The sequence below is a fragment of the Mus caroli genome, unplaced genomic scaffold (genome assembly GCF_978045245.1).
Source record: "Mus caroli unplaced genomic scaffold, Mus_caroli_1 scaffold_18, whole genome shotgun sequence".
NCBI lineage: Eukaryota > Metazoa > Chordata > Mammalia > Rodentia > Muridae > Mus > Mus caroli.
In genome coordinates, this window is record NW_028227273.1 from 57,473,911 (window position 1) to 57,489,405 (window position 15,495).

A 15,495-nucleotide genomic window follows, 5' to 3' on the forward strand; every position below is an offset into this window, starting at 1 on the left:
AGAATGTTCTACTTCAAAATAACATTCATTAACTTGGCATCCATTCAGTGTCCAAGATTCTCCTACAGATGTGAATGCAGCCAATAATGAAGGATTCAATGATGTTTGCTGTCCTCAGTGAGAACAACCTTGAGGAAGTACCACCTGTGCCCATTTAGTGACTTATCAATGTGAAAAATTAACAATTACCCACTTGGTGGGCAAATTCCTTTTATTACAAGCATTTTGGAGCCAGTAGCATGGATGTCTGAGTGCTAGGCCAGCCTGGTCTACATAGCCACTTCCAGGCCAGCCAGGCTGCATACTGAGATGATGTTTCAAAAGAAAACTAACATGAAAGGCCCTTGCTGCTCTTGCAGACGACCACAGCTGATTTCCCAGCCCTTGCGTCAGGCAGGTCACATGCTCCTTAATGCCAGATCCAGGGTTTCCAACTATCTCTTCTGGAGCCTATGAGTTCTTTGCACACACAAAGAGACTCACCAAAATACATACAAATAAAACGGAGCCTTAAGATTGTTTCTCCTAAAATATACCTGTGAACCTGCATTTTTCTCTGTTTCAAATATAAAAAAAAAAAAAAATTCTAGAAGGAAGACACAAAATCCTATGATCTACAGTGGGGAAGCTGAAAATAAGGACTCCAAAAAAATATTAAATATCCAAAAGGTTCTTCTGGCAGCATCATTTCGTTTCGGGAAATTGTTCTTTCTCTTTTCATTCAGCTTACATGCAATTAGTTATCAATATCTGCATTGAATGAAAACTCTCAAAACCTCCAGTTCCTACCATGATAGACATGGATTAATATAATCCACACAAGCACAGTCACCACAGAAGGATAAACAAAGTCTAAGCATGTATTAAGATTCTGACATTGAAACATTTGACAACCGCTGACTTACTGGCCTCTAGTCAAGGACTCAAGGATATTGTGACCTGAACCAGAAAGATAGACTTGTGCTTAGACACAGATGCCAGAGTACCAGGCTGCAGAAGTGGGTGCAAGATGGGGAAGCAGGACTCTAGAAATCACTGACCCCCAGGAATTAATCTCTTGAAGGCCCACTCCATCAGGTCTACATCACTACCCTTGGGAAATCTAAGAGAAGCCAATCAGCATCAGCCACATCCGGGTTATAAAGAGATACCAGTCCCCATTGAGACTCCACTCATCTTGAAAGATGATGAACCCTGGACCCTGCAACTTCCTCCTCCTCTTGGTGGCCTTGGACCTGACCCAGTATTGTGCAGGTGGGTGCGGGGACTGGAGGGAATTGGATTTTGGGCGAGCAGAACACAGCACCTGGAATTCTCATCTCTGCATCTTCTCCCTTGCATAACCAGACCCTTCCTGATCCCCGAGCTGGATCACCCCTGACCCTCTCCTGCTTGTCAGGTCCACAGACACACACCACCACCCCTGCTCTGCTCCCTACCAACCTGCTCTGGGACTAGGCTGAAGAGCCAGGGTCTCGATGTGCCCCACCCACAGGCTCACACTGGCTGCAGACTTTCAATATTGTGATTTTGAAGCCTGGCATGTTGGAGTCCCGGTCCATCCAGGTCGGCTACATAGACTCCATACAGTATCAGGGATTTGACAGCAAAGAACCGACTGCAAGGATGCAACCTCGGGCTGCATGGATGGAGCAGGAACCACCTGAATATTGGGAGAAGGAGACAGCACAAGTCCTGCGCTTGTCACTGACAAACCAAAGACTTCTTAGGTACATGGTGATGTTCAATGAACAGAGCAAAAAGGGTGAGTCATCTCAGGGCTGAGGTCATAAGCCCTCAATGTCCCCCTGGTCTGGCCCAATAAGCTCCACTCTAGGTCCCCAAATCATAGATTCAGCCATAGTCGAAGGGACCCCTGGAGACCTTTGACCTGAGAGAACCACAGACTGTGATCTGGTTAGGGGTTTAGTTGGGGACAAATCCCGGGATGGAAGAGAAGCCTCACAGTGACCAGACTTAATGGGGGTGGGGCAGATTATCACTTCCTGCAGGAAGTGTTTGGCTGCAATGTGGCTAATGATGGGAGCTTCCTCGGTGGTCACTACCGGTTCACCTACTATGGCTTTGATTACATCATCCTGAATGAGGACCTGAACTCCTGGACAACACAGGGAGAGGCAGCTGAAAGCATGAAGACAGACTTGGTGAATGCAGGCTCAGCAGAAGGCTGGAGGACTTACCTGCTAGGGGAGTGCACAGAAAGGCTTCTTAGATGCCTGGAGCTTGGAAAGGAGACCTTGCTGCGTTCTGGTAAGAGAGGCCTTTGACAACCCCTTCTGCTTTCTGACATTGTAGCTCCTGCCTCCCTGAGGCCTCCTCCTCAGCAGGGAGCAGCTGGAATGCTTACACTGTCTTGCATCAAAGGGGAAAGAGAGCTCCTCGGTGTCCTGACTCAACATGAGAGAGGGACTCTCCAGAGGATTCAGCCTTCTCCCATGACAGTTCAGTGTGTCCATTAAGCAGCAGTTCCCTTCCATCTGCATAGTGCATCATGGCCTCTCTCAGGCCTGATCACTGTCCATGCACGATGGCATTGAATGGCTGACTCCAGGGTTGCTGAGTCCCTAGACCCCCTCCCCAGTCACAGAGAGAAGTCTATTTGTCTAGTATTTCCTGTTCTGTGTTGGCTCATGGTTATTGTAAAATAATCCAAGGAATAGATCATCCAGAACCTGAGTTTACGCTTCTGTGTGGACTCTGCTCCCTCCCTCATCCAAGTCTCCCATCCTTTCCAGGAATGATCCCATGAGCACTGCTCAGGCCCCTGGAGGAGTGCAAAATACATGAATTTTCCAATTGTTCCCATCAGATGCCCCCCAAACACATGTGACCCACCAAGTAACACCTGAAGGGAATGTCACCCTGAGGTGCTGGGCCCTGAGATTCTACCCAGCTGACATCACCCTGACCTGGAAGAGAGATGGGAACAACCACACTCAGGACATGGAGCTGCCAGACACCAGGCCTGCAGGGGATGGAACCTTCCAGAAGTGGGCAGCTGTGGTGGTTCCCCCTGGAGAAGAGCTGAGATACACATGTCATGTGCACCATGAAGGGTTACCTGAGCCTCTCACTCTAAAATGGGGTAAGGAGTGGGTGTGAGCACATATACTGCTGTCAGGAATTGCATGAGCTTTTTGATGAACTACAGCAGGATCAGGGTTGATAGCTAGGGTCAGACTCCTCACTCTTCCTTTCTCTCCTCAGAGCCTCCACAAACCATCCCCATCATAGCAATTCTCATCGGCCTGGTTCTTGGAACCTTGGTGGTAGGAACTGTGGTGATTTTTCTGGTGTGGAAGAAATAAAGGTAAGAAAGGGCAGGGTCTAATTTCTTGTCTCCCTAGTGATCTCAAGGCCAAAATATAAAAGTACCCTGCCTCATTAGAGAAAAGATGTATCCAAAGGCACTGGGGCGTATGTGCTGACATTAACTCTATCATAAAGCATAAAGGAAATAATAGAAAGATTTATTGCCCTCTTGATGGAGGTGATGGAAACCTGATTCTGATTCCCCACAGAGAGAGAGATGTCACACAGAAGGTCCCTGCTGAGAACAGACCTACAAACGCCAGTTAGTCCTCTTTACATACAATCTTCCATTGTGTTTTCTTCTGTTCCCTGAGCTGCAGTAACAGTTCAAGAAACTTCCCTAGCACCCCCTCTTGTTCCCTTCCCCTCTCCCTCATCCCCTCTCCTGCCTTTATCTCTCATTCCCTGCTCTTTATCCCTCTGGGATAAATAAATCTCTTTTGTGCTTGAGAAAAAAAAAAAAAAAAAGAAAGAAACTTCCCTGGGGTTTGACCAAGGGATTTTTCCACTCCCACAATATGACTGCTTCCACAGTCTCTCACTGGCTGTGTTCTTCCTACAGGTGGGAAAGAGGCACCTCCTAGATTTCAGCTGCCAGTAATTAAATGGAAGTTGGTTACTGAGCCCCTTGCAATTAGGGAAGACAAGTACCCATTGTGTGTGCTCACAAATTTTCCCTCTGGGTCCTATTGCTGTGGGCCCTTAACAGGTCTGATGCTGTACTGCCATAGGTATGGACAGTGTCCAGAGACCTGATGCATCTCTCCCAGTGGGATAGGAAGTACTCAGATAACATATTCCTGAGCTGGGGTCACTTGCTAGACTGGAATTGTTATTAGTATAGATGCTTGTTTGGTATCATGGTTTAACAATCACCAATCAGAATTTGTTCTTCATTATTTCCTTCTATAGTGTGAGATACCTGCCTTCTGTGACTTCAAAGGGTCCTGACTTTTCTTTCAATGGCTGGCATCTATGTCCAGGTCTCTGTTTCCTGTCAGTATGACTAAGGAAGTGAGTTCAGCCCAGACTCTCCACGCTGACCTGTATGTCTTCCCCAGTCATCTCTCCTGATCCAAGAGATGCAGGTCTGGCTGACCTCCATCAGAGACTCACCTTTGGGCTCCAATGTGCTGTAAATTTGTTCTTCCTTGTTGAACATGTGTATTTTGTCCCTGCTTCTAAGGAGGACAGAAGTATCCATACTTTGATCTTCCTTCTTCTTGCGCTTCATGTGATCTGTGAATTGTATCTTGGGTATTCTGAGCTTCTGGGCTACTATCCACTTATCAGAGTGCATACCATGTGTATTCTTTTGTGATTGGGTTACCTCACTCAAGATGATATTTTCTATTTCCATCCATTTGCCTATGAATTTCATGAAGTCATTGTTTTTAATAGCTGAGTAGTATTCCATTGCATAGATGTACATTTTCTGTATCCATTCCTCTGTTGAGAGATATCTTAAGTCTCTTGTGAACACAGTTTTATTTACTCCTGTAAACTGGGCATCTGTTGGGAAAACTTTCTCCTGGTGGGGGACTAAGCAATGTCTACCCCTGTTCTCATAGAGTGTCAATGACAAATCAAAAGATTGAATCTCTGTGAGGAATTAATAATTTTCTTGAGCTTATTTAGAGAGCTTGTATGAGAGGTTGCTGACAGAAGTGTAAGTAAATCTAATGTATAGACCGGATGGTCTCTACCTTCCAGAGATGGATTCCTTTCCCCATCCTCTATATTCCCCAGCCTATATACTGTATCCCTCCTGAGACCCCAAGGCTATGTGTAATAAAAAGCAGATGTGGAGCTCTGAATCAAAATGGCCCCCATAGTTTCATATATTTGAATGCTTAGTCACCAGGCAGTGGGACTCTTTGAAAGAATTAGGAGGATTAAAAGGCATGGTCTTGCTGGAGGAAGTGTTATTGGGGGGTTGGGGGGACTGTTGAGGTTTCAAAAGACCATGCCAGGCCCGGTCTCTTTCTGCCTGTTGCCTGCAGGTCAGCATGTAGCTCTCAGCTACTTCTTCAGCACCATGTGTGCCAGTGTACTCTGAACCATAATAATAGACCAAGCCTCTGAAACTGTAAGCAAGCCCCCAGTTAAATGATTTCTTGTTTAAACGTTGCTGTGGTCATGGTGTCTCTTCACAGTAACAGGACAATGACTAAGACTTCAGAATTGCATACTACTGGCTGAGAGAAGTGGCTGGATACTCAGCTGAGGAACCAATGGCCACCTCCATCTATGAGGTAATGTCAACAGTCAACAAACCCAGCTGCGTGCTCGTTTGTCCTCACATGCAACTATGCTCCTGGGTATTCATTAACTCATGAAGACAGTTTGGCTGGGAAAATAGTCCTGTACAACAAGGTCACTTACAGAGGCCTGGGTGAAGGTTCAATACAAAAACGTGAATGATGATTCCAAGGCAGCTTCAGCACCAAAAGCCCAACTTATAGGCAGCTTAGCCAGCCAGAAAGTCTCCTCTCCCAGCAATTGCTTACTGTTTTTATGAACAGGGAAAAAGGCTACGGAACCCTACGTGCTTTAGGAGCCTCCTGAGCTTGTAAACTCCATTAGCTTCCTGAGTCCTATGAGTCTCCCTCCTCCACTCAGAGGGAGCACTTCCTTAGAGGATATGACTGCACAACACTGAGTCAAATAAGGCTCTGTCTCAAAAAGTCAAAACAAAGGCCTAGGAAGATGGTTCAGCAGATAAAACATTCACTGAGCAAGCATGAGGATGGTAGTTTAGATCTCCAGAACCCATATAAAAGCCAGTGGGCACAGCTGGATCACCAACAGCAATCACGGTCCTCTGGGATTGGAGGTTGAGGAAATCCAAGGGCAAACTGGCTGGATAGACTGGATAGTCAGTGAGCTCTGGATAAAATGAGAGGCCATGCCTCAGCAAATAATGGGAATTCTGATTGAGGAAGACACTCAGTGTCAACTCTGGTCCCCACGTGCACATTACTCACACACACATTTGAACACACATACCCATGCACATAGTACACACATATTCATGCAGAAAAAAAAATGAAACCAAAAACGATAATGTGACTTAGGTTTTATTTGATTGGAAGGTACAGTCCATTAATCAAGGATCATCTCGGGCTGGTGAGATGGCTCAGTGGGTAAGAGCACCCGACTGCTCTTCCGAAGGTCAGGAGTTCAAATCCCAGCAACCACGTGGTGGCTCACAACCATCTGTAACGAGATCTGGCGCCCTCTTCTGGAGTGTCTGAAGACAGCTACAGTGTACTTACATATAATAAATAAATAAATAAATCAAAAAAAAAAAAAAATCAAGGATCATCTCTTCTAAGGAAACTAAAAGTAGTCCCTGGGCTGATGATTCGGTGGGTAAAGGTGCTTGTTGCCAAGCCTAAGGGTCTGCTGCATTCAATCATCTGATGGTGGACGGAGAAACAGTTCCCCAAGTTGTCCTCAGACCTCCATGCAGGTGCTGGTATACAGCACTTATTAAGCCCAAGATGAGTGCCCAGTCTATGAGAACTCTGTGCCACAGCTGCCCATCGTCTACATGGCAAACAACTTTTATAGCAGGATACACCAAAGGTCTAAAAGGCCAGTATGGCTAGCAATGTTCTAGTGGAGGAGAAGACACTCAAGCACAGAAAGTGTTCCTACAGGACATGTGAAGTGCTAGGTGATGGGTACTACAAAATGTGGATGTGGAACAAGGAATGTTATTTTACTGGGGTGCTCAGCATAGGCCCCACTGGGAAGGTGGACTGTAAAGACCTGAAGGACGTGGAGGAATCTGTCAGGTGTCTTCAGGAAGTTGTTTCTGTGTTTGTTATTTGTGGCTATTGATATGTTGTTAATAAGCAAGAGGATCTTTCAGTGCTTACACCACAGGACACCAGCCTATGTTCTAGGGAGAAAGTGGCTCCAGGCATGTGTTGGGTAGTCTTATGGAGAGATGTGAGGTATAGCCAGGTCTTACAGGTCTGGAGGATAATAGAAGCAGCCTTGCTTAAAGCGAGGGCATTTGAGTGAGGTGGAAGGGAAAAGTGTAGGGCACAGTCTGGCCTTCCAGGCTGGACATGACAGCCACTTCAACTGGCAAGTGAGCAAGTGAAACAGCAGAAGGGACTGAATTCTCCACACAGTTTGAAGACAGGCCTTACAGTATTTTTCAATGCATTGGTTCTATGGTACAAACAGAGAGGAACAGAAGACGCTGATGTCATGGTGTAATTGAGAGACACCGTCTCCCTAGGCATCTCCCTTCCAGAGTCTGAAGGGCCTGGTGCACAGAGGAAATGGCAGGCGCTTGCTGTACAAATAAATAAAATACTGAAGATGAAACTAGAGAGCTGCGAGGAGTGGCATCAAATTAATGACACTTAAAGCCATTTCAATTCATGAGAGCTAAAGAAAATGTTGGTTACAGGAGAGAAAAACAGTGCTGACTGAGCTCTGTGCTCCAAAACAAGTGGTCTGATTAGATCAGAGGTGGCTGCACCATTCTGGTGTCATGCCAACGATAGCAGAAACAACAGGAGTCGCACAAGAAACATGAAAGCCATCTTCCGGTGAGGAGAAGGTATAGGTTAGAGGAGGGAAATCAAAGGGAAATAACAGAATGGAAAAAAAAAATGAGAAAGGGAAAGGAAAACAAAGAAAAATAAGAAAGAGTAAAAAAGAAAAGTTTGGTAATCCTAGCGCTTGAGAGGCAAAGGCAGGCAGATTTCTGAGTTCGAGGCCAGCCTGATCTACAGAGTGAGATCCAGGACAGGCAGGGCTACACAGAGAAATCCTGTCTAAAAAACAAACAAACAAACAAAAACAAAAACAAAAAGACTAGAAGTGAATAAGAGGAGAAAGAAATCGAACTGTTGTGTGTCTTGAGAAAAGAGGAACAGACATCTATTCATTCTAGATTGGGCATCTATTCGTTCAAGAAAGACAAGAGATGATCCCGTTGGTGCAATATCAGCTCAGTGTTACAGTGCAACCAAGCGCTTTCTGATTAGAAATGCAGCACACTGAACCAGTGAGTTTGCTGGGGTGTTCACAGTATTGTTGAGGGTTACTTACGGGACCAAGGATGGCTCAAAGGCAAAAGCATCCCTGAAAACTCCACCCCAGCACAAGCCGAATCCTTATCATTCCCACCCAAACAACAGGCAATGTGGCTGGCTGGAGATTCTCTTCTCCCCAGCAAGCCTGACTGCTTATGTAATCTGTGGGGAAGTCTTGTAAATCTTGACAGTTTCAAGAGCTCCCAGAGGCCTCTCTCCAGAAGAGAATGTTCCACACCTATACAAAACCCTACTCCATCTGGCTCTTTCCTTCTCTTTGTGCATGGTGGGTGATGTCTCTAAGCCTTGGGTGTGGGAGATATGCAACTTCAATGCTCTATGGCTAAGCATTGTGATGCCATAATAAAACTGTTCTCAGAGCCAGGTGTGGTGGCCCACACCTTTAATCCCAGCATTTGGGAGGCAGAGACAGGCGGATTTCTGAGTTCAAGGCCAGCCTGGTCTACAGAGTGAGTTCCAGGACAGCCAGGGCTACACAGAGAAACCCTGTTTCAAAAAACAAAAACAAAACCAAAAAAAATTGTTCTCAGGGACCTAACCAATTATGAATCTCTGAAGAACTCCATCACTGCCTCTAGAATGAGTAAGGCTGTGGGTAAAAGGACACTAAACACCATTACACACCATGGAGGTGAGGGGTGTGATGGGGATAAAAGAAAAGCCTTGTTATGTAGCCCAAGCTGACCTCACAGCAACCCTCCAGCCTCAGCATCTTGATTGCTGGGATTATAGATATGCATCACCATACCTAGCTCTGCTAAGGAGAAATCTTTTGTGAAATGAAGACTTAGTTAATGTAGCAACATTATTCTGTCTTGTCTACTTCTATCACCTAGCTTGTCACAGTAGTACAGCCCCAGACCTTAGAAAGTCTAAGAGGAGAATCCTGAGCTTGAGGATAGCCTGGGCTACAAAATGAGACCCAGTTTCAATCAAAGGTCACAGCTACCCCAACTTTAAGCAGACACACTTTGATCAGCAACTATCAACACCAAAGCAAGAACTCCTACCAGAAAGATTACAACTCACTAAAGCCTCTGGTGATTAGAAATTTTAGCAACAACATATTCAACCTGTATAACAGGAAGAAAAAGATAAGTTGTGTAATTCATTTGATTATAAATTATGCTCAGGAGGTAGTTATTGACATCAGAGGGCAGACAGGGGTTACTAGCTTTCTTTCTTTGAGGGAAGGAGCACACCTTTAATCCCAGCACTTGGGAGGCAGAGGCAGGCGGATTTCTGAGTTTGAGGCCAGCCTGGTCTACAGAGTGAGTTCCAGGACAGCCAGGGCTACACAGAGAAACCCTGATGGGGGGAGGGGGGGGATTAAACCCTTTGAGGGAGTGAATGTTGAGCAAAACATAGAACAACTTTTTTCCCCAAGCAATAAATTCTATTAGCTCTTTAAAAAAAAAAAAAAAAAAAGATGTATTTATTTATTTATCATGTGCAGTGTTCTGCCTGCACACCAGAAGAGGGGGCACCAAGATCATATTACAGATGGCTGTGGGCCACCATGTGGTTGCTGGGAATTGAACTCAGGACCTCTGGAAGCACAGTCAGTATGTTCAACCTCTGAGCCATCTCTCCAGCCCGAACAACTTTACTGTGTAAAGGATTATCCTGGTTATATCCTAAGAAGAGAACTGTGACACTGCAGTAAATTCCACAAGGATAGAAATGTCAGTCCCTCCTCCCAGCAAGAGCAGTGGAGATGCAGGAAATAATGTGGATCTGGTCTGTAGATGGACCTAGAGCTCTTCCTAATGAGCTCTATCAAAGCATGAGGAAGGAATTATACAGGGATGCAGACTATGCCAGAAAAATGATAGAGATGCCACCAGGAAAAAAGGAAAGACTGCCAATGGCATATGTGAGGAAGGGATGTGGCAGACAGTGTAGGAGATACTGAGCTGAAATGTCCACTAATACTTTGCTTAGGTGGGAAGTTGGCAGAGGGACACTTAGGAACAATGTCTGGGCTGGAGAAATGGATCTGGATGGGACACATATGAAAGGTATTAGACCTAAGGAAGTGATAAGGGAGTGATGGCCACAGAGATACAAAGAACAAGGACAGAGCCCTATGCTCCGGTGTCAGCAGTGGGATTAGAACCCACACCAAAGCAGACTGCCTCATTCCAGTGCCACATCCAGAAGGCACCGAGAGCAGGAGTCACAGCTTTCCTGTGCACAGCAATCACCAGGATGTCACTACAACCTGCTGAAAGTCAGCTGTCAAGTGAGAGAGCCCATGTTTGTGACAAGGTTGGTCTAGATCCTGCTGGTCTCCTGATGATTCCTACAGTAACAAGGACATAGAACAGGATTCCCAGGCCCTGAAGTGTCTCCTCTAAAGACTGCTCAACAGGCATTCTGGAATTCAAATGCCTAACAGTTGGGACTGGACTTGGGGAGAGACCTGGGTCCTTTTAACAACTCACAAGCATCCTAGTACTCGGACACATGGGGTAGCCAGTGAGATCAACAATCAAGTGTAACGAGAAAAATCTAAAGCTGCCCCTGGACTCCTCACCATGGCAGCAAGTGTGGCAGCTCATTAACTGAATGACAACGAGCCTGTATTTGGACATATTTGGATAAAGCAGTCACTAAAGGCTGCTAAACAGCAATTTACATGGTCACGTTTTTACATTAGATGTATTTCTTTCAGATGGACTAAGTGCTAGGAAAACTGACAGCTAAGTGGTCGGTTAGGATGGAGAAGCAAGCTACTGTTAAACAGGACAGAGTAGCACCCTATAAAATGCACACACATCCTGAAGTACTTTCTTGGCCAAAACAGAGGAAGTTGTCTAGGATAAATTAACATGTGTTGCCCAAAGACCACTGAAATTACCAAGAGGCCCTTATTTAACTAGAGGGAAAGGAACATCAAGGGACCAAAGCTGAGATCCCAGGACCTGATATATGTTTGGACACTAACCAAATACATCCCATCTCTGCTTCCCCCACACCACCATTTCACTGTCCCTGCCACCGATCTCACCTGGCTTTGCCTCTTCTTTCCAGAAGAGCTGAAACACACCCTACCATATACTTACTGAAATCTAAGAGCTTTTTGCACATGATATACCAGAAACTAAACCTTACAACTTCTCAGCAATTAGGGATTCAACCATGAGAAGCTGCTGTGAATGGAGAAGAGACCAGCATGGAAATGTGACCTGGTTCACCAATTTGAGGGCTTGAAAGCAACATTAAATATGAGGATATCATTACAATGGTTTACATTACCGTTAGGCACACCCCTGCCCAAAGTTTAGGGAAAGCTGAAAAAGTGCATCAGAAATCCCTCACTTGGGAGGATGTCTCAAACTCCAACATGGAACTAGCTCAGAAGTAAAAGTCTGTTTAGCCAAAGACCAAGGAGCAGAGCAATTTTAAAAGGCATAAATCTTGCAGGAAATCTTGAAAGAAAGACAAGAAATATCCAGCTCATGAAAGTGAAACCTGAAGACACTGAATCAGCCAAGGCTGGCAGCACTTTAAGATATCCACATTGCCACCAAGTTTCAGATGTAAAGATACACATTCAAACTCAAGGGAAAAACATTTCTATGAAATGAAGCCCTTCACTGAAAAATGTAACAGCTCCATATGGTACGACACACTGTCGTTTTGTTTTTTTATTTTGGAGTTTCCCTGGCAATGCACAAAGCTTGACAAAACACTGTTGCTATCCTGAAGACAAGAAAAACCGAATAACCAAGACAACCCTAACTCTTTAACCTTTTAGAGAGCTATCCAAGTAGACTGAAATCCCCACCACTCAACTTCCCACGACAGAAAAAGAGCTCCTAGAGACCAGGTGTGAGCATCACTCATGGAAGCGCCCAAAGTGCAACAGGGAACATGCTGACTGGAGTGTTAGTTATTGTTTATTTATGAACTGCTACATTAAGTACAGCAAGAACTTCTGGGAACCCCAGACACAATGGTAATTCAAACCTATTTGCCTTTTCCTCCATACATTTCAAAGGACACTCAAAAGAAAGATAGGGACAGGGGCAGATGATAGAAAATTCTCAAAGATACAGGACTAAAAGGGGAGGGGACAAGTCCTCCTAACAGAAAGGTATACAATGGGAAAGGCCACACTGGGATATTTTAAGGGACCGTGATAAAAGACTAGTTTCAAGCTACTCTGTTAGAAATAAGGTGTTTATTAACTGTAGCAACTGCTGCAGTTTATAATCCCTAATGGACAAATATGACAAAATGAAGTGGAGGAAAAATTAATAATTATCAAATTTACTCTTACAATCACTGGCTACAATGAAAGCAGAGCAAAAACAACAAAACAACAGAACAAAAAACAACAGTAAAGACAATTTTTTTAAAGTCAATTTGTTGTATTTGACATTTGTGGTCCTAAATCTTTGACCTCAGACACTGCCTGTTTTCTGACATTAAAACAGTTTTGAAGTCTTTAAGTATGAGGGGTTAAATATGCATCTCAGGTGTAGTAGCCAACCCCTGTGTTCTCTAGTACTGAGGTGAAGCAGGAGGATCGAACTTCCTACTGAGCTCAAGTTCAGCCTTGACTCCATACAATGCTACCTCAAAGGAGCCAAAACTGCACCGGGTTTGTGAAGAACTAAAACAGAAGAACCACTTCCTCTGAAAGGAGGGCACACATTCAAATACACGCAAATATGATGAATGCCAACTGTTGCAGGAAGGAGAGAGAGTGTTTTGTAGTGGCTTCCTCTGAGATTAAAACCTTGCACCATGGAGGGAAACTTCCTAAAACAAGAGGTTTACAGAGATGTAAAGCAACAAGACATTCTAAAGAGAAGTGAAGTGCTACAGGGAAGCACCTTAAGAAACAACTCATGGCAGCTTCAGAAGTCCAAAATCCCTTCCTCCCGAGTATATTACGAGTACATTAACAGTAGACACTGCTGAGAGCCACTCTCAGACCAGACCAGCAGAAGCAGGTGACGACTGGAAGAAATAAGAACAAGCTGCCTGGAAGATGCGCACACTAACTGGAAAGACACCCTCAGCCTGTTTATCTGTGCAGTGTGCTCCAGGTTTCCAGCTATGTGAGCTGTCAACTGCATGGGGGCGGACTTCGGTGACATCGTGTTGTCTTTGAGTTATTTCTGCTCCTGTAAGTAACTCCTCACCCATATTCCTCTAAATAACCCCAGTAAAACTCATGCTTCCCCACATCAGTCTTCAGTGGTACTCATACTTTGGTCCGTGTCAGTTCGTTGAGATGAGCAGACATGTGTTTATCTCCCCAGAAAAGGTCTGTCTCACAACAGAGGGACAAGCTACCTATGCATCCAGTAGTATGAATGTGCATCCTAGCATTAACTCCTCCTGAGTCCATTACATCTGTACCAGCAGACGATCCCTCCACATCAACTCATTCCCTCCACAAAAATCTTCACCATCACAGATTTATGGCACTTCCAAAAACAACAAGTGTTAGCATTTTGTCTAGGCTCTGCCCCAGTTACCTCTCTTGCTCTTACTCTGTCCTATCCAGCCTCTTCCCCCTCTCTCCCCACTGGCCTCCCCCTCTCTCACCATGTGCTCTTGGCACTCACGGCTGGCCTCTACTTCTCTTTCTTCTCTTCTCTCCTCTCTTCTCCCCTCCCTCCCACACACCTTTCTCTGTCTCTACTACCCTCTCAACTCCCCTCCCCATTCCCTGAAAAAACTCTATTCTATACTGTCATCGTGGCTGGTCCCTTAGGGGGAAGGGATGCCTCAGCATGGGCCTGCAGAGGTACCCCTCCTCCCACACCTGACTACACCTCCACCAAACATACTCCTTCTCTCCTTATCTTTTTTTAAAACACAACAAGGAGGCCATAGTGCAAGTCTGGAGTCTCTCCATAAACACCATCTGCTCTCCCAGAGAAACTTAAGCCAAGGTCTTCAAAGAGAAAGAAGTAGGCTTTGGTTCCCACCCAGTGTTTCCTGAGCACAGGATTTGGTCCTCCTGGCATCCTAGATGCAGGAGCAGCAAAGCACGGAACTAGACCGGTTTTCTACACTCCAGCTCCAGCCAGGGAAAGCGTTTCGCTAATGTCAGCTGTGGTGGCTACTCCTGGTTGTCAACTTGACTTTATCTGGAAGGAACTACAACCCAGAATTGGAGGGCTCACCTGTGATCCAGATCTTGAGGCTGGAAGACAAGTTTCTTGACATGGAGATCTTAAGGTACAGTGGCCAGGAAGTTTAGGACCAGGCAAGGCAAGCAGTACACGACTTAAATCTCAGGAGACAGAGGCAAGGTGATCTCTGAGTTCAAGGTCAGCCCAGGAGAAAGCAAGTCCCAAATCCAAACAAGGTGGTACACACCTTAATCTGGGCCACACCTTCTGCTGGAAGTCTACATAAGGACATAGGAAGAAGAAAGATTCTCTTCTTCACCTGCTTGCACTTACTTGCCAGCACATCTGTTGGAACCTACTTTTACAGAAGACCAGCTGAAAGAACTAGCCACGTGGGACTGAGCAACTACTAGATTCTTGGACTTCCCATCCACAGCTGCCCATTGCTGGGTTAGCCTGTAAGTCATCACGATTAATTATAGAGAGAGAAACATTCACTAGGTTCTGTAGCTCTAGAGAACCCCTAGCTAATACATCACCCAACCGGAAGAGATGAAAAGGCGCACCTCGGTCTGCAGCCAAGATAACTCACCTACTACAGCTTGCCGGCTAAATTGCCAGACCTCAGCCAGTCGGAAGTGACGTGCCAGCATAGACTCTCAGGTCAGCCACGTAATACACCGCCGCCTTAAACAGCAACCCTCCCCCAGAATTGACCCGGAGACCGGGAAAGTGTGGCCCAAAGCCCACAGCCCGTAGCCGCCGAGGCCTCTGCGGTTCCCAGCCCCAGCGAGGACCAGCTTGAGCCTCTGCGGGCTCGCTGACAGCGCAGCTCTGCCAGCCCAGAAACGGCGCGCTGCCCGCCATGGGGTTCCGCGTCTCGCCATGCGCATGCGCGGCCCTCAGTCTCCCTGGGACCGCTCCGGTCACCTGGGCGCCAGCACCTCAGCCACCTGACGCGGCGGGTTCCCTCTCGC

At 45.8% G+C, this 15,495-nt stretch overlaps 2 protein-coding genes and 2 long non-coding RNA genes across 11 annotated transcripts in view; 3 read left to right on the forward strand and 1 right to left on the reverse strand.

Annotated features, from left to right (window-relative positions):
* The window catches only part of LOC110283727 (patr class I histocompatibility antigen, A-2 alpha chain-like), a 39,582-nt gene extending 35,291 nt beyond the window's left edge, over positions 1–4,291 (forward strand). The window contains exon 6 of the mRNA XM_085833177.1: positions 4,246–4,291. The gene's annotated coding sequence lies outside the window, so the exon portion shown is untranslated. The remainder of the gene's footprint in view (positions 1–4,245) is intronic.
* Positions 1–15,393, reverse strand: part of LOC147000424 (uncharacterized) — a 43,138-nt gene extending 27,745 nt beyond the window's left edge. For 2 of the 7 annotated variants that reach the window (XR_015045960.1, XR_015045959.1), the window contains exon 1: positions 15,111–15,393. This is a non-coding gene — a long non-coding RNA (uncharacterized LOC147000424). Of the gene's footprint in view, positions 1–1,443; positions 1,667–2,201; positions 2,395–14,569 lie in introns of those variants that run through there. The other 5 variants (XR_015045956.1, XR_015045957.1, XR_015045962.1 and 2 more) reach the window with 3 other exon arrangements.
* LOC110283729 (class I histocompatibility antigen, Gogo-A*0201 alpha chain-like) lies at positions 1,126–4,534 on the forward strand. Of its 2 annotated transcripts, XR_015045954.1 has the most exons (7): positions 1,126–1,254; positions 1,496–1,765; positions 1,996–2,271; positions 2,831–3,106; positions 3,229–3,331; positions 3,543–3,595; positions 4,246–4,534. XR_015045954.1 is itself a non-coding variant. In XM_021149184.3 (6 exons), the coding sequence occupies exons 1-5, from the start codon at positions 1,185–1,187 to the stop codon at positions 3,327–3,329; spliced, it is 993 nt and encodes a 330-aa protein (XP_021004843.1). In that variant the 5' UTR covers positions 1,126–1,184; the 3' UTR covers positions 3,330–3,331; positions 4,246–4,530. The 2 variants fall into 2 exon arrangements, 1 of the variants encoding a protein (XP_021004843.1); XM_021149184.3 differs by lacking the exon at positions 3,543–3,595 and having other exon boundaries at positions 4,246–4,530.
* LOC147000425 (uncharacterized) lies at positions 4,841–6,650 on the forward strand. Its single transcript, XR_015045968.1, has 2 exons — positions 4,841–5,588; positions 6,429–6,650. It is a non-coding gene; the product is annotated as an uncharacterized LOC147000425 (long non-coding RNA).
* Positions 15,394–15,495: the final 102 nt, after the last annotated feature.